The following is a 23696-nucleotide window of genomic DNA, read 5'->3' as shown; positions in this document are numbered from 1 at the left end:
GAGAGTCCAGGTCAGCACAGGTAAAGCATAGTTTAAGTTCAGCTAAATGAGGCTAAGGCAGGCATGGATAGTGAGGAACAGTGAAGAGAAGACGGCTTTTAGACTCAACTTCACCTGAGTTTAATTCTTTCTCTCCCACTTACCAGCTGTATGGCCTTAAGCAAGTTATTCAACTTCTATTGGTCTCATTTTTCATCATCTGTGAAATGAGTATAATAATATCTTCAAAAGCGTCTTAGGTTTTAAATAAGAGTAAGATGGTATATACAAGAAGCCAGCTCCCATGAGTGTAAGATTTGATTTACACAGTAGATATGTTCCTGAAAGCTCACTGTAAAGTGAGACATTGCAGAACAATTTACATAATAATAACAATAGCATTTGTAAATGGTGGGAATAGGATTTAATGCCAAGCGGTCTGGCTTCAGAGTCTGTATTTATTGCACTACCCTCTCTATATCACTCTCACTTACTTTAACCACCCACCCCAATTCTGAGCACTTGTTTTATAAAGTACAACAAACTCTAGCTGAAACCCCAAAAAGCAACCTAGAGCACAGAGATACGTGAGTGGAGGTTAGTCAGACATGGGTTTGAGCCTAGCTCTGCAACTGCTGGTATAACCCAGCACAAATTACTTACCTGAAATCATAGTTTGCTCATTTGAAAAAATAAATGGGGATAGAGACTTTACCACGTACATTTGAGAATCAAATGAAATCACCAACATTATCTGGCTCACAGTAAATGTTCAGTAATTGTCATTATTTGGTGCCTTGGAATGAGCAGTAATTTAGTGGGACTATTAATTTTGCTACTCAACTGTGGAAAATGTTAATATCATCTTTTAACATAATTATGGAGGTTTAGACGAAATAGAAAAATAGGAAGTACTTTCTCTCCTGTATTTGAATAACAACATCATCTCAAGCTGTTGAACTGATTTTCTTTTGTTGACCATCCAATGGCTGAAATATGGTGTAAGGAAAGTGATATCCTTTATGGTGAGTCAAGAAAACCTCCAACACTGTGTCTTCATGACGCTCTTAACTCCCTGGTAAAACATCACGGGAACTCAGGAGTGCCTGCCTAGGGACACAGCAGGATAGGATAAACATCACTATATCCCTGCTTGCTGCTGACTCGTGCATCTGGGGAGGAAGTGGAAAATCCATTTGAGATGTGCCAAAACACAGCTTAAATTGGCTCACATGCTCCAAATGGCCAAAGGGATTTTTATCAATGGCATCATCCAAAAAAGTCAAAAGCAGTTTTTTCAAACCTCCCTGCACATTGCATTTGGGGATAGGGAGGTATAAATGAAGTTTGGAACGTTTTCACATCCAAAGATCTATTACAGAGTGTTCCATCAACAGAAACCTAGGTTATTTTTCTTCCTCTTTTAATTTGAGAAATGGCTTTGCTTTAAGAACATCCAGTTTCCCAAACATGATTTGTGAAGTTGACCGAGAGGAGCCATTTGTATCTAAATAACTCAAATGAGCATGTTAAATGTATGAAGAAAATAGGAAAATTTGAAATCAGATTCATTCATCTATTCTTTCATTCCACAGTATTCTTTTTTTTTTTTTTTAAGAATGTGTTGGGGGTAGGAGTTTATTAATTAATTAATTTATTTTTGCTGTGTTGGGTCTTCGTTTCTGTGCGAGGGCTTTCTCTAGTTGTGGCAAGCGGGGGCCACTCTTCATCGCGGTGCGCGGGCCTCTCACTATCGCGACCTCTCTTGTTGCGGAGCGCAGGCTCAGTAGTTGTGGCTCATGGGCCTAGTTGCTCCACGGCGTGTGGGATCCTCCCAGACCAGGGCTCGAACCCGTGTCCCCTGCATTAGCAGGCAGATTCTCAACCTCTGTGCCACCAGGGAAGCCCCCCACAAGTATTCTTAAACCTCTCTTTGTGCCACACATGGGAAACACAACAAAGTTAACATTTCCTGAATACTTATTATGTGCCTGACATCTCCCTAGCAATTTTCTATACGTTGCTATGTAATTTAATCATTACCAAATGCATATCTGATGAGGACTATTATGATTTCATATTAGTAGGTAAGTCTTATAACTATCGTAACTAGAAGCATTCATATACCTGGTTTCCCGTGTTGGACCTGGGAAGGTAAACTTAGGTCTGACCCCTGTGTTGCCTTTCAAAACTGCCATGAGCCTACCCTCCTGGAATGCTCAGCCTAGTATGAGTGGGGCTGTAATGGGGAAGGACAGGGTATATGGAGGGCAGTATGACGGCACTTAACCTGGATTCCAGGATTGTGTAAGGCCCCTGGAGAAAGTGACATCTAAATGGAGACCGATGAATGAGTAGGACTTGGTGAGACACAGGGGAAAGGAAGGGGCAGAAGAGAAGGGAGAAAGTTCATGACTTGGACGTGAGTGATCATGTGATCTGTTTGAGGGACTGAGTACAGTTCAGCATGGCTGGAAGTGAGAGGTAAGGATGCCGGGCCCGGAGTAGGATGGGTCTGGAGGGCTGATGTCTGGAACAAGTGTGGAGCTCTTGAGTTTGTGTCTCAACTTTCACATTTATTGTTAGAAGGCCTTGGGAAGGGACTTGGTCACCCTTAACTCCATCTCCACACTGACAGACTGTGGATATCTGGTCTTCACAGGGCTGTTATGAAATTATACAAAATAACAACGGACCTAAAATGACATTATTACTCTCAGTTTTTATTTATCATTAAATTAAAGGAGACAACTGAAATTTAGCTCAATTATTTTTCATCCATGAGAAGCGTCTTTGTTTATAACTTTTACTGCCTCCTAGTTTCTTCTCCACCGCTTAAGGAATAAGTGAATTGTGTTCGTCGTTAAGGTCTGTGAGTTAATTAATCAATCCAAACGATCTCAAGCAAGTCATCTTCTAACCTAGGCCTCAGCAATGTCATTTATAAAAGAAGGTATTATATCACCTATGAAAGGCCTCTGGAGCTGAGCTACCTGCTTCAAATCCTGGCTCTCCTGTGAGCTTGCTGTGTAATCTTGATACAGGTTACTTGACCTCTCTGGACCTTGATTTCCTCATTTGTAAAAGTAGGATAATTGTAGTACCTGTCTCCTAGAGATATTATGAACATTAAATATGTGTGAAGTGCTTAGAACAATGCCTGGTCAATAGGGGCTTATTGTCTTCATGATCCAGTCGAGTCACATGACTATCAGTCTATGCGTACTGTGTACAAGTCGGACTCCTGTGTCATCAGGAAGCCCAAGGTGCAAGGCTGGCTTGTGGATGCGCTTTGTTAGTCCTCAGCAGAGAACGATCCACCTAGAGCCATGAATGCGGGAGGTGGCCAGCTGGGCGGCAGGGGAACTCTGGTGTGACTGTGTTCCGACCCCCAAAACAGGGAGCTTAAGAGGCGCAAAGTCTGAAATAATAAAAAAAAAACACAGAATGGGGAAAACGTAAAGCCACACTGGAGTTGAGCCGAGTGGAGAATCTCAGTTCCTTTTCAGAATACAATGCTGAGCCAGAAGTCCCAGGGTCAGCTAAACAATCTTCACACAAAGGAGCAGAAAATATAAACAAACCGCAGAGAAGGGAACAACAGCCTGAAATGGTCAGATAGTTCTCACAGGAGCCTAAGGGCATGTCGTAGAGAGCAACAGCTGTTCCGTTAGATTGCTAAATGAAGCACCTCCTCACGTGAGAGGGAGCCCCGGAAGGTGGCCCCTGAGGTCCCCTGCCTGCCTTCCCTGCCACTCATGGCCACACTGCACGTGTCACCACAGCGGCGTGGCCTTTGTTTATATTTGGGAAGGATCCTGACCTCTTCTAAGCACCCAGGGGTTTGGCATACATCATTTACTATTCCTAACAACCGTTTAAGGTAAATACTTTTACTCCTAAATTACAGATGAGGAAGCTGAGGTGTTCAGAGGTGAAATAACTGGGTCAAAAAGGTTCAGTAGGGCTTCCCTGGTGGCGCAGTGGTTGAGAGTCCGCCTGCCGATGCAGGGGACACGGGTTTGTGCCCCGGTCCGGGAGGATCCCACATGCCGCGGAGCGACTGGGCCAGTGAGCCATGGCCGCTGAGCCTGTGTGTCCGGAGCCTGTGCCCCGCAACGGGAGAGGCCACAACAGTGAGAGGCCTGCGAACCGCAAAAAAAAAAAAGGTTCAGTAAGTGGCAGAGGGTGGCCTTAAGCCCAGGACTGTCTAATTGCAGGAATCACGGTGCTCTTTGATCTCCACCACTCTCCCTCTGGGTCCGCCCCATGTCACTCTCTGTACCATGGTATCTGTGTGGGAGTCTTCCAGGGCACTGTGCCCAGGTCAGCAGGCGCTGAGGAAAACAAGCTGATGTACCTAAAGCTCAGGTCCTTCCGAGCATGGTTCAGAGGCATCTTCTGCCTTCACAGTGTAGCTCTCTAAGCTCTCATGAAAACCAGCTGACTCCTGCTAAGTAATAGGTCTCATCTTCTGATTCAAAGTTCATTTGTTCCTGGAAAAGATATATAACCTCATTTTCTCATTTGTTTTTTCTCTGTCTTTTAAAAGCTTCCTTCCTACCAGCTACTTTAACTATGACTGTGGACAGGGGAGATAATGTGAACATATCTTTCAAAAAGGCATTGGTTAAAGAAGAAGATGCAGTGATTTACAAAAACGGTGAGTATGTGTTTTGTGTAATTCTGACACTGTTGTGTGAGACATCAGATAGCATAAAACATACTGGGTCATTATCTTATTGCAGTCTTGGGGGCAGATGTTTGAAGTAAAGCTACTATGATGCAAGCTAATCAGATTCTATGATAGAAGCTGTCTTAGGTAACGTGTTTGGTTACTTAAGTAAATTAAAGTGGAGATTCTTATACACATATGAATGCACCTACCTACATTGTACATTTACAAATATACAATATGAACTATGAACGTACAAGAAAATCCCATCGTGATGTAATATGTGGGGTCTCAAATTCTGCCATGTAAAATGGGATGCTGTTTGATTGCAAGGCTAAGGAAATGACCAGAGTGAGCCTGGAAAGCCAGTTGGCAGTGGTTCTGGGGGTCCAAGTGCACAACCCAAATCTGTCTGGGTCTGACTACGGTTTGGCGCCACCTGGTGGCAGTTGCCTGATGCCGCTGAAATACTGACGGAGACTCTTCTGAGTTCTGTGGATGAACGGCTTACAGGTTGGAGTAGTGATTCTAGTTATCTCTTAATTGATTAGTTGGCAAGTTTACCTGACGTTTTCCCCAGCTTTGTCGGTTTGCCTCTCCCTGCAGAAGAAGAGAAATTTAGGCTACCCTCACCTTCATGTGTTTGGTGGTAGATCCTATGGGCTAACCTATCTGCTCCAACACCATACTTTTCTCAACTTTTGGGAGAGCATTCGATAGTTCAGCCTTTTCATTCTTCTGCCCCCCATCTAATATGCTAGAGCACGTTTTCTATATCAGGCCAGGGAAAGCTGATCAAGTGGAGGGGGCAGACAAGGAAACAGGAGTGTTTGAGTGAGACCCATTGTTCTCCACTTTTCTCCCTTACAGGTTCCTTCATCCATTCAGTGCCCCGGCATGAAGTACCTGATATTTTAGAAGTGCATCTGCCTCATGCTCAGCCCCAGGATGCTGGAGTGTACTCGGCCAGGTACATAGGAGGAAACCTCTTCACCTCGGCCTTCACCAGGCTAATAGTCCGGAGTAAGTGATGGTGTGGTTGTTAGGATTTTTAGTTGGAAGTAGCAGAAACTGACTCTGGCTACTTAAGCAAAAACCAGGGATTAGTTGAAAGTATACTGAAGACTTTAAAAACTTGATGGAAAAGCTGATAAGCAAATTCCAGAAAAGATCTTCCAGGGAAGATCTGGGGCTCAGCAGCGGGAAGGGCGGGTGGACTTTAGGAGGCTACCATGACCCTAACTTAGCTTCAGTGATGTTTCTTTTGCGTCTAAATGTTGAACACGTGTCAGACGTCTACTCGCCTAGACCAATGAGCTATAGACAAGGGTGGAGCCACATACTGTATACAGAATGGTAATCACTGTGAGCTGGACAGTCTCCCCAAAAGGTGTCTGCTACAGGGAGATGAGTTGGGCCTTCTGGGTTGGCCTAGTATCTAGTTAAACCTTAAGTCTCCTGTAAATCCCAACTTTCCAGATCATTTAACTCTCAAATGTGATTTCTGTTTTCAGGTTTGAAAAATGCAAGAGTTAGAACTGGTGAAAACTTCTCCCCCATTATAACTATGAAAGTGGGTAGTAACTGTCACCAGTGGTTTTTACGAAAATTGATCTATAGAAAGCAAAAAATTTGCCCTGAATTTTCTCCGGTTATGTTAGGTATTCATGATATTAAATGTTCAGGCCTTCAGGTCTGAGTACTAGGGATGCCCTGTCATTCCTCTAATGATTAGCATCGCTAACTTGTGCAGAGTACTTATTTTGCTTTGCATTATATTTATGCATTCATTCATTCATGCAACAAATCCGTGTTGATTATAAGTCTCTGCCAGGCATTGTGTTGGTGTTGAGGATACAAGGATAATAAGATGAATCACTGTCCCTTGGGTAATTCCCAAGCAGAGCAGGTACATACATAAATAGATAAACAGATACTGCGATATGAAAATAGACATATGAAAAGTGTGGTTCATCTAGTTTGGGCAGGTGAAATCCCCTTTCATTCCTCTCTACTCTCGGAGAGTCTGAATGGCAAGGACACAATTTGCATTCATTTCATTAAGATGGTCTCTCCAGTGCGATATAGCACCATGTACCAGGGGCACTCATAGTCTGGGGTAAATTGGCAGATTTTCCAGCAATATCAAAAACATCAAATGTCGATATGTGGTAAAAGGTTTAAAGCTTTTTTTTTTTTAATGACAAAACAAACATGACTTATCATAGATTTGAATTTTAAATTTCCCTGAAGTTTTAAGATAAAGCAAAAGACTTCAAACACATTTTGATCTCCAGGTTGTCTCCTTTTCAGATGGCCAGAAGCACATTCATTCTCTTTGGCTCTTATTTCAATAAAACTGTTTGAGAAGCACTGCTAATATCTAAAATCATTCTAAGAAAGTTTGAGTTGGGCCACAACCATCCTATTTAAAAGTACTTCCTTCCCTTTGACCTCTTTGATGTTTACCAAGAAATGAGGTACAGTTGAAGGCATTTTGTTCATTTCTCATAACTGTAAGGTATCTCTCCAGGTAGATTTGAACCCTAGGAATAGTCAGTGCTTAAAGATGTGTATTAAAAATCATACTGGTTATATGTGTAGGATTTCTTTTCGGCGTAAATTCTCTCCATGGCAAAAGATTTCTCGAAAACATTAAGTTTATAGGATTTCTCTCTGTATGCCACGGATCTATGGTTTCCTAAAATACAAAACCACGAGGCTTTTGAAGAAAATAACAGAGGCCTAACTGCATACTTGTTGCTTATCAAGGAACTCTTTTCCTGTCTTCTGCATCCCTCTAAGAGATCATCTTAATTATTTCCTTGAGCTTAATCCCTTCCTCTTTCCCAGGATTAGGAGTGAAGCTGGGACAGGTCTTCAGATCGGTTCAGGGTTAGAGACATACTTTAATGTAACAGGAGAACCCCTTTCATCTCCAGTGTCTGCCATCATTAGTTTTCATCATGTGAAGATAATCTGTGGTCTGGCTCTCCAGAAATCACTAATTGTGCAGAAATCGTTTTCCCTTTATATATTAAGGCATGTAAATAGTAGCTTTGAGACATTTTGTAGCTTTATCAATTAAGTGGTTGCCTGTAAGACTGGGTCTGTGTTGACAGTCTTCCTGATTATTTTAGAGAAAATACTGATAACTAGGAGTTCTTGCCAAAAATATTATAAGCTGTAGGCACAGGTCCAAGTTTACCACCGCGAGACTAATATTCAGGGACAAAGACATTAGTTCCTTTCAGAAGAAAAATTAAACTAAATTCCTGACCACAAACGGTCACCCTACCCCGCTCCCCCTGAGCTTTCCTTATCAGAAGGTATCCTAAATAACAATCTGAAATCACCAAGTGCTGGAGAGAAAGAACCAGGAAATACGAATCTAGAAGCATTTTACCATACTTGTACTTTCAATTTTGTATCTTGGTTCATTTCTTATATGTTTTCTACCTGAAAAATATTTGGGGGCTACTAGCTCCTGCTTCCCCTTTTAGCTGTCTTCTGTCTCCACATTCTTTATTTTTTTTAATCTTTACTTTATATTGAACTATTTACAATTTTGTGTTAGTTTCAGGTGTACAGCAAAGTGATTCAGTTACATATATACGTGGATCTATTCTTTTTCAAATTCTTTTCCCATTTGGGTTATTCTCCACATTCTTTACACTGGAGGTTCCCAAACTCTAGCATGCCTCAGAATTATCTGAAACACTTGTGAAGCATAGGTTGCTAGGCTACCTCCAGAGTTTCTCATACAGTAGGTCATTGATGGGAGTCTGGGATTTGCATTTCTAACAGATTCCCAGGTAATAGTGATGCTACTCGTCAGGGGTCACACTTTGAAAACCACTGCTCTTGTCTCTAACCGTAACTGCAGCTCTCCAAACATGCCGTGTTTTCCTCCCGACCTAGCCTTTGCCCAGAACACGCTCTCCAGCCTTATCTTCTTTGTCACTTAGTGGGTCCTGCAGATTCAATGCACATACCACCTCCTCTGAGAAGCCCTCCTTTATGCCCTATTCCAACCCTAAGGCAGAATTAGGTACCTCTGTCTTTGTCATTATCATTACTTTCTATCACATGTCTGTTTCCCACATTGGAGTCTTAGCTTTTAGAGAGCAGAGATTGTGTTTTATTTATCTTCGTTCACCAGTGCCCACTCACATGACTAACATGTATCAGGTGCTCAATAAAGCTTTGGGGAATGAAGTTGCTTCACTCGCCATAGTCTTGTTTTCTTTAAAAAAAGGGTGTGAAGCTCAGAAGTGGGGACCTGAATGTAACCGTGTCTGCACTGCTTGTATGAACAATGGGATCTGCCACGAAGATACCGGAGAATGCATTTGCCCTCCTGGGTTCATGGGGAGAACATGTGAGAAGGGTAAGTCAAAAGTGCTTGATGAGTAACCTGTGGATTTAAAAGGCCATTGTTGCTGGATCTAGAATTTTAGATCTGGACCCATTTGGGAATGGAAGCTAAATGGCCTCTGTGAGCCCATATGGTACCTTTGAGGAAATTCAAAAAATGTGCCCTTTCTTAAAGGCTCTTTATTGTCAACCACTGAAAAGTTGTAATAAGTGTACAAATCTACGACATCTATGATGTGAATGCCACTCCCTAGGTTTGTGCAGTACGCAAACTGCACTGCTGGGGGCTGTGCCTGCAGTGTCCTCTCTGTGAGGCAGTTTCATTATCTATAAAATGGGCCATAAGGGTGTGTTTACACTGACAATTCCACAGCTTACATTGGATTATTTTCCATGTTCACTGGTCTAGGAGAGACCCTTAAAAAGAAGAATCCTGCGTTTCAAAGGGCTGCATATTTGCCTCTGAATCATCTTTTTCTCACCCATAGCTTGTGAACTGCACACGTTTGGCAGAACTTGTAAAGAAAGGTGTAGTGGACCAGAGGGATGCAAGTCCTACGTGTTCTGTCTCCCAGACCCCTATGGGTGTTCCTGTGCCACAGGCTGGAAGGGTCTGCAGTGCAATGAAGGTATGCACCAGTCACACCCCTAAAGAGAAAAGGTTCTAGCAGGTATACCAAGGAGATCCAGCTTGCTGGAAATCATCGTGTAGGACATACCTGGGCTGCTCACTCAACTGTCTATTGCTGAATTACAGGGTTTTGAATCAAAGATATCTTCATCCAAAGTTAATTATGCTTTCATGTTAAGACTCTGGACCTCATAGAAAGTGCTTCTCATATACATCACCTGGGGATCTTATTAAAACAGATTCTGATTTCATAGGTCTGGACTGGGGCGTGAGGGTCTGCATTTCTAACAAGCTCCGAGGTGATGCTCTTTGTTTTCAGACCACACTTTGAGTTGGAAACCCATAGAAGGTTTGTTATCTTCAGTGCATCATAAATATCATTGCTTTTAGGTCAGATCCAGGTAAGATTTGGGATTTGAAAATCGAGGAAGTTAAGGTCTTATCTTCCGTGGACCTTACACAAGCAATACTAACTTCACCTACTCGAAGATTCCTTCTACCCTTTTTAATATATATTTTCCCATTTGGTGAAGCTCAGAGGTATGTGTTTCCCATCTACTTTCCAATAAGCTTTTCACATCAACTATCACACAGTAACTTAACATGAACCTGAGGCCAAATATGCTAGACCTTCCCTAATGAATGCTAATCTGGTGAATTAGGCAGAGCTTAATGGTGTTTCAGTATTTGCCCCACAAAATCAGCTTTTTCCACAACTGGCACTGTTGGGAGCCGTGATGGGGTCTCCAGCTATTTGATAACAGTGCTCTAGGACAGAGCAGTTCAGTAGAAATAGAAACAAACCACATATGTAATTTAAATTATTCTAGTATCCACATTAAAAAAGTAAAAGAAACAGGTGAAATAATTGTAATATTTCAGTTAACCCAATATATCAAAAATATTACCATAGCAACACGTAATCAATAGAAAAAATATTAATGAGATGTTTTACATTCCTCTTTTCACACTGAGTCTTTGAAATCTCAATTTGGATTAGCCATATTTTAAGAGCTCAATAGCCATACATGGCTATCAGCTACCATACTGGACAGCATAGCTCTAGGGGCTTAGAGTAAGAGGACAAAGAGGAGAGTTACACAAAAGTAAGCTTCAACTACCTGCAAAACCTCACTCAGTTCCCTCTAAATGCTGTATCTGCCCCCCGTGGAACACTGAGGGAGCCTTAGCTGTAGAGGAATCCCACATGGTCTCAGAAATGTACACCTTAAAGTAAAAGGTGCCTCCGAGTAGGGGTAGATCCAGTTCCTCCTTAAAGACTATTAAAAAATCATACACAAATTTAAAAAAACATGTGCATATATGAAAACTTTGCTAGGGCCCAGAAGGGTTACATGCATGTGAGGAGTCTAGAACCTAAGCTTCATTAACTTCATGGTGAACATGTCTCTAGACCCAGATTTATAGGAGTACCTTTATTAACATTCCAGCCCACATCTGGATCAAGAAATCACTAAGATTTTATGAACTGAGATATTTTAGTGTTCTCCCAGACTCCTTCCTTGGACCTACAATTACATGTATGTTAGACCTTTTGATATTGTCCCTTAGGTCCCTGAGGCTCCAATCATTTTTTTCTTTTTCCCTGTCTGTATTCTTCAGACTGAATACCTATTGATCTAGCTTTAAGTTCATTGACTCTTCTGTCATCTCCATTCTGTTGCTACATCCATACAGTGAAATCTTTATTTCAAATATTATGTTTTTCAGTTCTAGAATGCCTTTTTGGTTATGTTTATATTTCTCTGCTGAGATTTCTAATTGTTTCATTTGTTGTGAGCATATTTTCCTTTACTTCACTGAGCATAGTTATTGTAGCTGCTATTTCCAACATCTGGGTCATCCAGGTCGGTCTCTGTTGATTTTCTTTTCCCTTGAGAATGGGTCAGAATTTTCCATTTCTTCTTATGTTGATTGTATTTTGGACATTGTGAATGTTACATTGAGGAGACTTGGAATATGATATATTTCTCTGAAGAATGTTGATTTTGTTTCATTATGTCCTGTCAGGCAATCAGCTTGGTATGACTCAAACTGCAAACTCTGACCTCAGGCATCAACTCAAACTCAGTTCATTCCTTTTAGCCGTAGCTGGGTTGCTTCAAGTCTGCACTTAACATGTGTGGTTCTGGGGTCAGCCAAAGATTTGGGACTCCCTCCCTCGGCTCTTCCTTTGTAGATTTTCCCTCTCACTTTCCAGAGGCTGTAGTTGCTTTGACTCTGTCCTCTAAGATTCCTCTGTCTGTAAGATTACAGGTTTTCTTTGGAGTCCTAGCTTCCCCACACAATGTCAACTGTACCAACCATTAGACTAAAAGCTGAAAATGGGGAGCACACCATTCCCATCTTCCAAATTTCATTTCCCCTCAGAACCTGTGTGGTTCCCTCTGTCCCTCCTCTCATATCACTCTTCAGTGCTTTCAGGTAGTTGTTTTTAAAATAGAGTTGTTATTTTTGAGAAGGGTGACCTGGTAGGAGCTTATTCAACTCTCCTGAAAGCAGAATTCCTCAACCCTTTAACTTCTTGGTAATTCAGATAATTAATACTACTTGGTAGCTTGGAGAAAAAAAGTAAAACTAGCCACCTATAGCCTGAGTTTTCCTCCTTCCCTATCTTAACACTGGATTTTGATGTCTTTGTTTACAGCATGCCAGCCTGGTTATTATGGACCAGACTGTAAGCTTAGGTGCAGTTGCACCAATGGGGAGATGTGTGATCGGTTCCAAGGATGCCTCTGCTCTCCGGGACACCAAGGGCTCCAGTGTGAGAAAGAAGGTAAAGCAAGGTAACACTGTAGTCAGGGCCAGGTTCAGCATGTCTGAACCAAGCTCTTCTGGCATAATTCTTGCCCCACTAGCCCAAGATTCTTAAACTCCTTCTGTTTCCACCCTGAAGTAGGGAAGAATATATCCCATGTTCTAAAGGACAGCTTTCTGAATCTTTTCTATGGACTCTCACACTGGCCTTTCCACTAAGGAATAAACCATGTGTTCTTTGTAGCACATTAAGTGATAACTGGCCAGCTGAGAACTCTGCCTACCTCTTTTGCTCTCTTCTCTAGGACCAGCCTTTTCCCTGGGTATCCACAACAGTGGAAGAATTATGTGGAAGGGATTTGGATAAAAAATATTTTTTAAAAGAAAGATATAATGAAAGGAAAAAAATGAAAAATATTATCCTCAAAATGAAGTTTTAAATAATTCTAGTTCAGAATTACCGTAGAGCAGAAGTCAGCAAACACCCACAAACCAAATCTGGTGTACTATTTTCTTAAAATAAATTTATTTATTTATTTTTGGCCGTGCTGGGTCTTTGTTGCTGCGCACGGGCAGCGAGCGGGGGCTACTCTTTGTTGCGGTGCGCGGGCTTCTCATTGCAGTGGCTTCTCTGGTTGGAGAGCATGGGCTGTAGGCACGTGGGCTTCAGTAGTTGTGGCTCGCAGGCTCAGTAGTTGTGGCTCCTGGCTCTAGAGTTCAGGCTCAGTAGCTTAGTTGCTTCGCAGCACGTGGGATCTTCCCGGACCAGGGCTCGAACCCATGTCCCCTGAATTGGCAGCCAGTTTCTTAACCACTGTGCCACCAGGGAAGTCCCTTGTGTACTTTTTTTTAAAAACAGTTTTATTGAGGTATAATTTTTATACCATGAAGTTCATCCCTTTAAAACGTAAAATTGAATGCTTTTACAGAGTTGTGCAACCAGCACCATAATCTAGAATGTTTTCATTTTACCAAAAGAAAGTGTGTACCTATTAGCAGTAACTCCCATTCTTTCCTCCTCCCAGCGCCTGGCAACCATTAATTTACTCTCTGCCTGTACAGATTTACTTATTCTTGATATTTCCTACTCTATAAATGGCATCATACAATACATAGTCTTTTGTGGCTGGCTTTTCTCACTTACCATACTTTTTTTGAGGTTTATCTGTATTGTAGCACATGTCAGTATGTATCTCATTCCTTTTTAGACAGATAGAACATCTATCTGTTCTCATAAAAAAAATTTATTGGAATACAGCCATGCCCATTTGTTTACAATATATCGTGTAAGGTTGCTCTTACACAACAGGGTTGAGGAGTTACCACAGAGGACATATGGCTTGCAAAGCTGAAAATATTTATTATCTAGTCCTTTCAAGAAAGTTTGCTAACGCTTACCCTAGAATATACTTTTTAAAATCCAGAGAAGCATATTTTCAAAATTTAAAAATAATAAACATATATTACTTTTTCAGTCAGATATAAATAACATATGTCCAGTGAAATCTACACTCAGAATAATAAGACATTTATGGACTTCTGCCTGTGAGTTTTAAAAATCAGAGCAAATATGTGGGGAAATACCAACTGTTTTCTCAAAGGCTTTAGCTTGTCAGCTTTATACTTTCTCCTCTTCCCCAGCGTTTGGACTTTGTTACAGGGCGGGAATCTGGGAGGGTCTAAGAAGGGAAGGAAAGGCTGTGGGCCAGAACATGGATTGAAAGTGGGCAATGAACAAGCTTAATGATTTGAATTTTCTGCACCACTTCCTCCTTTCTGTTCTAAGGCTGATGTTACAAAAAGTGTGAGAATCTCAAACTTAGAACCAGGTTCCGGGCTTCTGGGGAGCAGCTCCCTTTCCCTCACACCCTCTTCCACCCTCTAGCTGTTCCTCCACCCCCATCCAGCTGCAGAAACTGCAAGGGGACAATGAAGGAAAGATATGGTTTGAAAATGTCAAAGCACTTTGAAGAATTCCGATGGCAATAATTACGTAGGCTGAACAGTCTGGCAAATTTTCTAAGCACAGTCTCTCCAAGTCTGCAGATATATCAAGGAATTATCTTCGTGGCTATTAGATCTTTTTCCCTCCTGTTCCATACACTTTACCTGTTTCATTCTAGGCCTGAGAAATAGGATATCAATATAAAATATCAATATTGATGTGTTTAGCTTGACCCACCGCTGATATGGAGCAGCATGTAGGTGACGGCTGTTCTTTTTTGCTGGAAAGGACTAAGCCACTTTTCCAATGTTTCCCTTATTTGCTTTAAGTGCATCTCCGTCTCCTACATTCTTTACTAAGTGTTGGACTGTTTTCAGTCATGTCTTACATTTAGTTACACATGTTCCAAAATTCTCTAAGACCTTACAGTTCAGAATAAAATTGTTACATTTCAGGATTATTCATTCTCTACTCTGCAGATAACAAGCAAGGGCTCCTGATACCTTTGTTGATACCAGAGACGTTTTTTCCTTTCCATATTGGCAGCAGTATTTTTTATTTGGCTATTGATGGGAAATTGATTTGGGGGAGTTTTATTCCACTTTACTTCTTCGATGTAAATGTGAATATAATTAATCATCGACCACTTGCAGACTTCCCAATTAATGAGACATGTCTCAGATATCAAAACTTGACATATTTGTTGATCGGCAGTATTGGGGGCTTGCAGAGTGAAAGAAGAACTAGTTTTTGTTTTTATAAAAAAAAATTCCCTTAAAAAGCAAGAGAGGGAGTGGACAGTAAGATCTGCAGAGATGTGGTGCTGAAGATCTTTTCAATATTGAGACTGTATCTCCTAGGTCCACTGAGAAAGTACATCATTATGGCCAGAGAGTGTGAATTCTGGAGTCATAAAGATCTGAGCTTGGGCTTCCCTGGTGGTGCAGTGGTTGGGAGTCCGCCTGCTGATGCAGGGGACACGGGTTCGTGCCCCGGTCCGGGAGGATCCCACGTGCCACGGAGCGGCTGGGCCCGTGAGCCACGGCCGCTGAGCCTGCGTGTCCGCAGCCTGTGGTCCGCAACGGGAGAGGCCACAGCAGTGAGAGGCCCGCGCACCGCAAAAAAAAAAAAAAAAAATCTGAGCTTCAACCTGAACTCAGAGCCTCAGTCTCCTCATCTTTAAAATGGGAACCACAATAGCACCCACCCCACAAGTTTATTACGTGATGATAAAACAATATAATATTTGCCAAGTTCTTGCCCAGTGCATGACTTACTAAACGGTAGCTACTTTTATTATTTCTATTTCTGCTGTGTTAAAGATTAGATTTCACAGTGCTCTTTCCTTCATTCAGGCATGCCAAGGATGACCCCAAAGATAGAGGATTTGCCAGATCACATAGAAGTAAACAGTGGTAAATTTAACCCCATCTGCAAAGCATCTGGCTGGCCGCTACCTGCTAATGAAGAAATGACCCTGGTGAAGCCAGATGGGACAGTGCTCCATGTAAGAGTTATTCTTTTTCTTTTTTTTTTTTGTAGAACAAATTATAGTCTTTTTAAAAATTGAAGTATAGTTGATTTACAATGTTGCGTTAGTTTCAGGTGTACAGTTTCAGTTATACATATATATTTCTTTCAGATTCTTTTCCATTATAAGTTATTACAAGGTATTGAATGTAGTTCCCAACAACAACAAATCCTTGTTGTTTATCTATTTTATATATAGTAGTTTGTATCTGCTAGTCCCAAACGCCTTATTTATCCCTCCCCTTCCCCCTTTTCCCTTTGGTAACCATAAGTTTGCTTTCTAAACCATAAGTTTGTTTTCTATGTCTATGATTCTGTTTCTGCTTCATACATAAGTTCATTTATGTCATATTTTAGATTCCACATATAAGGGATATCATATGATATTTGTATTTCTCTGATTTACTTCACTTAGTATGATAATCTCTAGGTCCATCCACGTTTCTGCGAATGGCATTATTTCATTTTTTATGGCTGAGTAATATTCCATTGTATAAATACACCACATCTTCTTTACCATTCATCTGTCAATGGACATTTAGGTTGCTTCCATGTCTTGGCTACTGTAAATAGTGCTACAATGAACATTGGGGTGCATGTATCTTTTCGAATTGTAGTTTTCTCCAGATATATGCCCAGGAATAAGATTGCAGGATCATATAGTAGCTCTGTTTTTAGTTTTCTAAGGAACCTCCATACTGTTCTCCATAGTGGCTGTATTCTTTTTTTTTTTTTTTTTTTAGTGGGTGTATTCTTAATCTGGCCTCCTTATACTACTAGATATTTTCAGTGTAGCACTCACCCTGCTAAAGGCTGGATTCCATTCATGGCTTGCGTCTTCCTAAGCTAGGGTGTTGTTAGCTTTGACAAAAAGCAGAGGCGAGTTCAGCATAACCCGTTTGACTCTAGATAGACCTGATCCCACACCTCCAATCCAGAAACTATGATCCACAGAGTCCCTTAGGTCTGAATACATCCCTTGGGTCTCTGCCTCTGCACTTTGTCCTCACTGTTGGTGTCCACCACTGGTTAGGGTGCTATCACAGCGTTCTTCTTTGCTGGAAAGGAATATGCTACTTTTCCGATATGTTTCCCTTCCCTGTTCCAACAATCCCAAATGCAGCAGAGACAGAAACTACCTCAAATTTCTCTGTGTCACAAGTGATCTTCGGGAAATTGATGTATTTTCTTACCTAAGATTTTGAAATAGTTATCTTATTTTTCTCTCAAAGATGACTGAAAATCAACTTGACCAGAAGGCAGGTCCAAATGACCTCTTGGGGGCAGGATATGCAGAATGTTCACACGTCAGACGTCCCTGATTCCACTCAAACAATCCTTTCGGTAGCAGAAGCCAACTGACCGCTTCCAAAATCTTGTTGGCGTATCCATGAGTTAGTGGAAGTCACAGCTACCATCTAGTGAGGGCTGACCGTACTATACACATCTTACTTTACATTACCTGGCCCCTTTTTGCAGAAGTGGAAACTGGCTGCGTGAAGTTAAGTAACTAAGGAATTGGTCAAAAGTGGCAGAGCTGGGATGTGAACTCAGGTCCACGTGTCTTCGGAGCCCTGACTTTTTCCACAGTACCATACTCGGCAGCCCCTCAAACACTTTAGGAAGCCATTTTGTCTTCTCACCCAGCCATCTCTGTATTGGACCAGAAAGGAACAAATGTTACCAGAAGCAGTTCAGAAGGACTTAGACTCTTTGCTTGGAAGTGTTTGCCCCACTCTCCCAAACACACAAATACAACAGCAGGATCTGCGAGGGCATCAATCCAACATAAACTTTCAGGGCTACTACAATAGCTTTGGAAATAGGCCAATGCTTATACAAGCATTGCAATGATCTTCTTAATCTCCCCTAGAAAACTCCTTATTTAACCATGCGATGGGGTCAGTGCTAAGAACCTTTGTGTTTATGCCTATCTAGAAGCTTTTTTTTTTTTTTTTTGACCTTTCCAGCCAAAAGACTTTAACCACACGGGTCATCTGTCAGTGGCCACCTTCACAATCCACCGGATCCTGCCCCCTGACTCAGGAGTCTGGGTTTGCAGTGTGAGCACAGTGGCTGGGATGGTGGAAAAGCCTTTCAACGTTTCTGTTAAAGGTAAGGTCCATTTTCCAGGGAAAGAGCTTGTAACCTTGATGGTGCTGTGTTTATGTATCACTGAGCGCTGCTTCTAAATAGAAATGCTCTCTGACCACTAAAATACCTTTTGGATGTTCTCCCGGACACTAAGCCTTAAAAAAAAAAATTCTGTGCATTACAATGGAAAGGAGGGATTAAGTTTATGACCTTTGGAGTTACATAGCCCTGGGTTTGATTTTCATTGCTAACAGCTAGTAAACTTGGGTGTGGCCCTGAGCAAATGAATTTGACCTCTCTGAGCCTTTCTCTATTTGTAAACACAGCTTAGTTTATCTACCACTCAGGGTTATTGCGAAGATTTGTTAAATAGTGGAATTGTGTCTGGCATAAAGTGTCTGGTAGTGATTTTATTTTGTAAAAAGTTTAACTTTATCATTCTCGTGACTTCCTATTCACTGTAGAGGGTAATTTGGAGAATCTTCATTTTGAGGACTACTGACTTAATATGAAGCCCAGGCTATGCTATACAATTAGCATGAATGATTTTCTCCCATGTTCAGAGTTCTGAATATTCTTCCTACTATGAATTAGTATTTCAAAATTCAGAGTTAAGTGGATGTGTGTACCTTTGAGGCTTGCAGGGAAGAAATACAGTGGAAGTAAATCCAAGTTAGCTTGGTTGGTGTACAGAGATACAACAGGGAATTTTAAATTTGGAAGTTACTTTTGAATCCATTTAGACAAAAACACCTAACAACTCTGTGGTATATATTCTAGAAAGGCACTGAGCTAAGTGCTCATTCATCTTATTTAAATTTTATGAGTACAATGTACAGTAGTATTGTTATCCCCACTTTATCATTCAAGAAACAGGTTCAGCAGGTTTAGGTAACTCGGCTAAGGTAACACATCTGGCAAACAGCCAATCTTAGTTTTGAACCCGGTCTTGACTCCAAACCCTGCATCACCTTTCGTAGATCATTTTGCTTTCTGAGACTCTTGTGTTACAGATAAGGAAGCGAGATAACAGAAGCAGATTAGTACGTAAACTACTTCCCTACCTGATTAGGAATCTTTGGTTGTTCCCGGAGGTAATTTCTGTAAATGAACTGAATGTAATCACCCAGAACATATTTTTTTTTTAAAAAAGGTCGAGAACAGTAGGAGCATAAATGCAGCCTCATAGAGTTGGATTCTCTGCCCTGAGAACCCATATAAAACACCTCAGAATCTTTAAAATTTTTTTGGATTACTGGAAAATCCCGGATCTATTTTATTCAGTAGAACGATCAAAATAATTTCTTAGATCATACATGTTCTTGGAAGAAAGGAAATGGTATACAGACAAGACAAATTATGTTATTTTTAAGCTTCTTGAAATGTTTGCTGCCCATGGAAAGTAAATAATAATAAGTAAAAAACCATGTTGCCAAGATTCAGAAGAGTTACTGATTCTAATTTTTATTTTTTAAATAAAAGACACAGCACACAACATCAGTGCACAGAAGCCTCTCTAGTTCTAAGTCACTGGTGCCTCTTCACTGTCATACTGACAGATATAAAATGGAAATAGCCATTAGGTAAATTAAGCAGTGTCTTTAATCATAGTATTTAAAAAAAAAATAGATACAGTTGCCCTTCAGTATCTGTAGGGGATTGGTTCTAGGACCTCCCTGGATACCAAACTCCATTGATGCTCAAGTCCCTTATATAAAATGACATAGTATTTGCGTTCAACCTACGCACATCCTCCTGTATACTTTGAATCATCTCTAGATTACTTAAACAATAGTCCCCCCTTATCTGTGGTTTCACTTTCCACGGTTTAAGTTACCCACGGTCAACTGCAGCCCAAAAAATTAAATGGAAAATTCCAGAAATAAACAATTCATAAGTTTTAAATTGTGTACTCTTCTGAGCAGCATAATGAAATCTCACACTGTTCCACTCCATCCTGCCGGGGATGTGAATCCTCCCTTTGTCTCGTGCATGCCACCCATTAGTCACTTAGAAGATGTCTAAGTTACCATATCCTCTGTCATGGTATCACAGTGCTTATTATTTAACTTACTAATGTGATGCTGGCAATTTGAATATTCCTTTACTGTGCCTAATTTATAAGTTAAATTTTACCATAGGTATGTATGTATAGGAAAAAGCATAGTGTATATAGGGTTTGGTACTGTCTGCAGTTTCAGGCATCCACTGGGGTCTTTGAATGTATCACCTGAAGATAAGGGAGACTATTGTAACACCTAATACAATGTAAATACTATGTAAACAGTAACTATAATGTAAATACTTTGTTAATAGTTGCTGGCACATGGCAAATTTCAAGTTTTGCTTTTTAGAACTTTCTGGAGTTTTATAAAATTTTCCCCCTGAATGTTGATCTGCTCTTGGTTGAATCTGCAGATGCAGAACCTGCATACAGAAGGCTGACTGTACTAGACTTTACTACCAGGGTACATACTGGAGCAACCACTTTGGAAAACTGGCAATATATATTAAAGCTAAGCATACACCTACCCTGTGACCTGATAATTCTACACCTAGGTTTATGCTCAAAAGAAATGAGTGCATATGTTAAAAACAAATAATCTTCAGTAATGTTCTGAGGAGTTTTATTCCTAACAGCCCAAATATCCATCACCGTTAGAAAGGATAAGTAAATTGTGTTATATTCATATGTAATAGTTTGCTAGGGCTGCTGTAGCAAAGTACCCTAGACTGAGTGGCTCAAACAACAGAAATTAATTTTCTCGATGTTCTGGAGGCTAGATGATCAAGGTAATCTCACCTTGATCTGAGATCAAGGTGTTGGCAGAGTTAGTTTCTTCTGAGGCCTTGCTCCTTGGCTTGTGGACAGCTGTCTTCTCCCTGTGTCTTCTCATGGTCTTCCTTCTGTGTGTGTGTCCTAATTTAATCTTCTTATAGGGACAACAGTCATATTGGATTAGGAATGACTGTAGATCTCATTGTAACTTAATTTCTTCTTTAAAGACCCTATCTGCAAATACAGGTACTGTTTATAGAGTGCAAGGGAGAAAGGAACAAGTCAAAAGAGACAAATGATATTGGATGGGGTAGGAAGTATCTAACGTGTCCCTTCATGACCCCTGCCTCGTGGAATTCATGACCTTGTGTAATCCCTTCCCGTTGCATGTGAGCTGGACCCAGCAACCCTCCTCTCATACAGGAAGAGTGATGTGCAGGGCTGGCTTCATGGGTTTATGACCTGTCCACACAGGGCCCTGCACTTGGTGTAATGTTCTATCGCCTTCAACTTGAAATTTTATCTTTGAATTTCGTAAGTGAAGTCCAGTGACACAATGGAGTGTGCGCATGAGCAGAAGAGATAGACTCGCTATCGATCTTCTTTCTTGGCCACCCCATCCCCATGAGTGTTCTCGATGACCCAGGGCACAGGATTCTGGCGGGCCTCTGACTCACGGGAGCTCAGTAAGACTCAAAGCAAGTACAAAGTTAGTTGGGCTACTTCTACAATTGGATCAATGGGGGTACTGACAGCCTGACAAGATGTCCTTTCCTTTCAAACCAGAACTTGCTTAATATTGTGGACATACTATAAATCTGTTTATATACTGTGGCCCTTAGGAGGGCCACAAACCATTGTAATATCCAAGAATTTTTCTTTCCCCAAGAACCAATTTTCACCTTGTTGGGGGTGCTCTTTCAGTCCCATTGGGAATACATCGTCTTTGAGATGGGGAGATTATTCTGGATTATCTGGGTGAACCCACTCTAATCACAGGAGTCTTTAAAGACTGTCAGAAAGAGATATCACAATGGAAGAAGGGTCAGAGACACATGACTCTGTTGTCTTTGAAGACGGAGGAGGGGACCGTGAGTCAAGGAATACAGATGTTTTTTAGAAGCTGAAAAGAAGGAAACAAATCCTCCCTTAGAACCTCCAGAAAGGAAACACAGCCCTTGTTAACACCTTAAGCTTAGCCCGGTGAGACCCGAGAGACAGACAGACAGAAAGACAGACTTAGTCTGGTGGTCTAGTAGGAAGACTGGTATTCAATAATCACACCAAGTCACTAAGAATGATAAATTCTGAAAATTGCAGTGAAGGAAAAGGTTCTGTGGAAGGGTATGACACGTGAGCCTAACCAAGGTTCTGGGATAGCCCCTGTGAGGAAGTCACGTGAGAGCTGAGAGATGAATGATGAGTAAGAGTTAACTGCAGAATCATGGGAGGTCTACAGCATTCCTTGCAGAACAGCCTCAACAAAGAACCGGAGACAGAAAGGAGCCTGGTGCATTGTTAGTTGAATGAACTGAAAGGTCACTAGGACTGGAGGGTATTAGGTGAGGGAAGGAGGAAGTTGGAGAGGAGGTAGGGGCTCTATCATCCCTGGCAGGTCATGGTATGAATTTTAGATTTTATTCGAAACGTAGTGGGAACCCATTGAAAGGTCTTGAGCAAAGGAGTGGATAGTGGATAGTGAGTTGGAGGGGCAAGAGCAAACCAGGAGATCACAGAGACGGCAACTGCATGGAATCTGAGCAGAGAACTCTAAGAGGGCTTTGTTGGGAGTGTAAAGGCACTCATCCTCTACCCCCATCTCAGAACAGCAGTAAAACCCCAAAGTGTAAGGACTGATCTGATTCTTGACACTTTATTTAGTTCTTCCAAAGCCCTTGAATGCCCCAAACGTGATTGACACCGGACATAACTTTGCTGTCATCAACATCAGCTCTGAGCCTTACTTTGGGGATGGACCAATCAAATCCAAGAAGCTTCTCTACAAACCTGTTAATCATTATGAGGCTTGGCGGCATATTCAAGGTAAGGTTTGGAAAGGAAAGGCTCCAGCTGGAGATGGGGCACCAGGAAAAAAAAGTTTTTCCCCAAATATAGAAATCCTCTCTCCCAGTCTCAACCCTCTACCCCAAGTTAGGGGCCGTAGCGGTGGATTCCATTTCAGAGTATTCAAGAAGGAGTTGGGGGGCGGGGGGTGGTCCTCTGAGTTCTGGGGCTATCTTTTTGGAAGTCATGATGTAAAATGGGACACAGAACACACCTGTGTCAGGAGTTACTCTCTGCATCAATATTTCCTTTCCAGGCGTCTCTGGATCTCTAATCCCTTCTTGACTCTATCTTTCTTGGTCGTGGTGAAAGATACAAGTTTATGCCATGAATATGGTAACAGGAAAGTCCAGGGCCTGCTGGAAAGGCAGAGACTTAATTTGCTTACATCTGAGGGGTGATTGTTGCTGCTGTGTCAAGTTGTTTATTCTTTTTCGTATTTGAGTCTTGCCCTGCCTGCAGGCTCCTGACTCACAGAGGTTTTGACAGGAATTTGGACCAGAAAGTTTGGGCTGTGGCGGGAAGAGGAGGGGATGTGGGCAAAGAGAGGTACATGCCCCTCCCCCAACTTTTGGGGAAAAAAAACCCAAAATGTAATAAAATGTCAAAAGTTCATGAAAACAGTTAAATTTATTTATTTGTAAATTAAATTTATTTTGAAACACAAATGACAGTTCTGTTTGTTGCATGATGATGTAAAAATCACATGTTTTTAAAAAAGAAAGCTGAGCATCATCTATTGAGCCAGCTGCTTTAATTGCACCATCTTATAGCGAGACCTGCCGCTGTCATGCTTGTAGGGAATGTGCAGCCCGCCACCAATACTTTAGTCTCGCCATGGCTG

General features: G+C 41.4%; 1 protein-coding gene across 1 annotated transcript in view; it reads left to right on the top strand.

The window, feature by feature from the left end:
- Positions 1–23696, top strand: part of TEK (TEK receptor tyrosine kinase) — a 113538-nt gene that overhangs the window by 46233 nt on the left and 43609 nt on the right. The window contains exons 3-10 of the mRNA XM_022551600.2: positions 4532–4642; positions 5525–5677; positions 8913–9044; positions 9520–9660; positions 12331–12459; positions 15741–15892; positions 17886–18030; positions 22670–22831. Of these exons, the coding sequence (XP_022407308.1) occupies positions 4532–4642; positions 5525–5677; positions 8913–9044; positions 9520–9660; positions 12331–12459; positions 15741–15892; positions 17886–18030; positions 22670–22831 (1125 nt within the window). The remainder of the gene's footprint in view (positions 1–4531; positions 4643–5524; positions 5678–8912; positions 9045–9519; positions 9661–12330; positions 12460–15740; positions 15893–17885; positions 18031–22669; positions 22832–23696) is intronic.

This window comes from Delphinapterus leucas, chromosome 6 (genome assembly GCF_059928025.1).
Source record: "Delphinapterus leucas isolate spDelLeu-1000000601 "Yukka" chromosome 6, BTC_Dleu_Yukka2, whole genome shotgun sequence".
In the NCBI taxonomy this organism is placed as follows: domain Eukaryota; kingdom Metazoa; phylum Chordata; class Mammalia; order Artiodactyla; family Monodontidae; genus Delphinapterus; species Delphinapterus leucas.
This window is presented reverse-complemented; position numbering and strand designations above follow the sequence as displayed.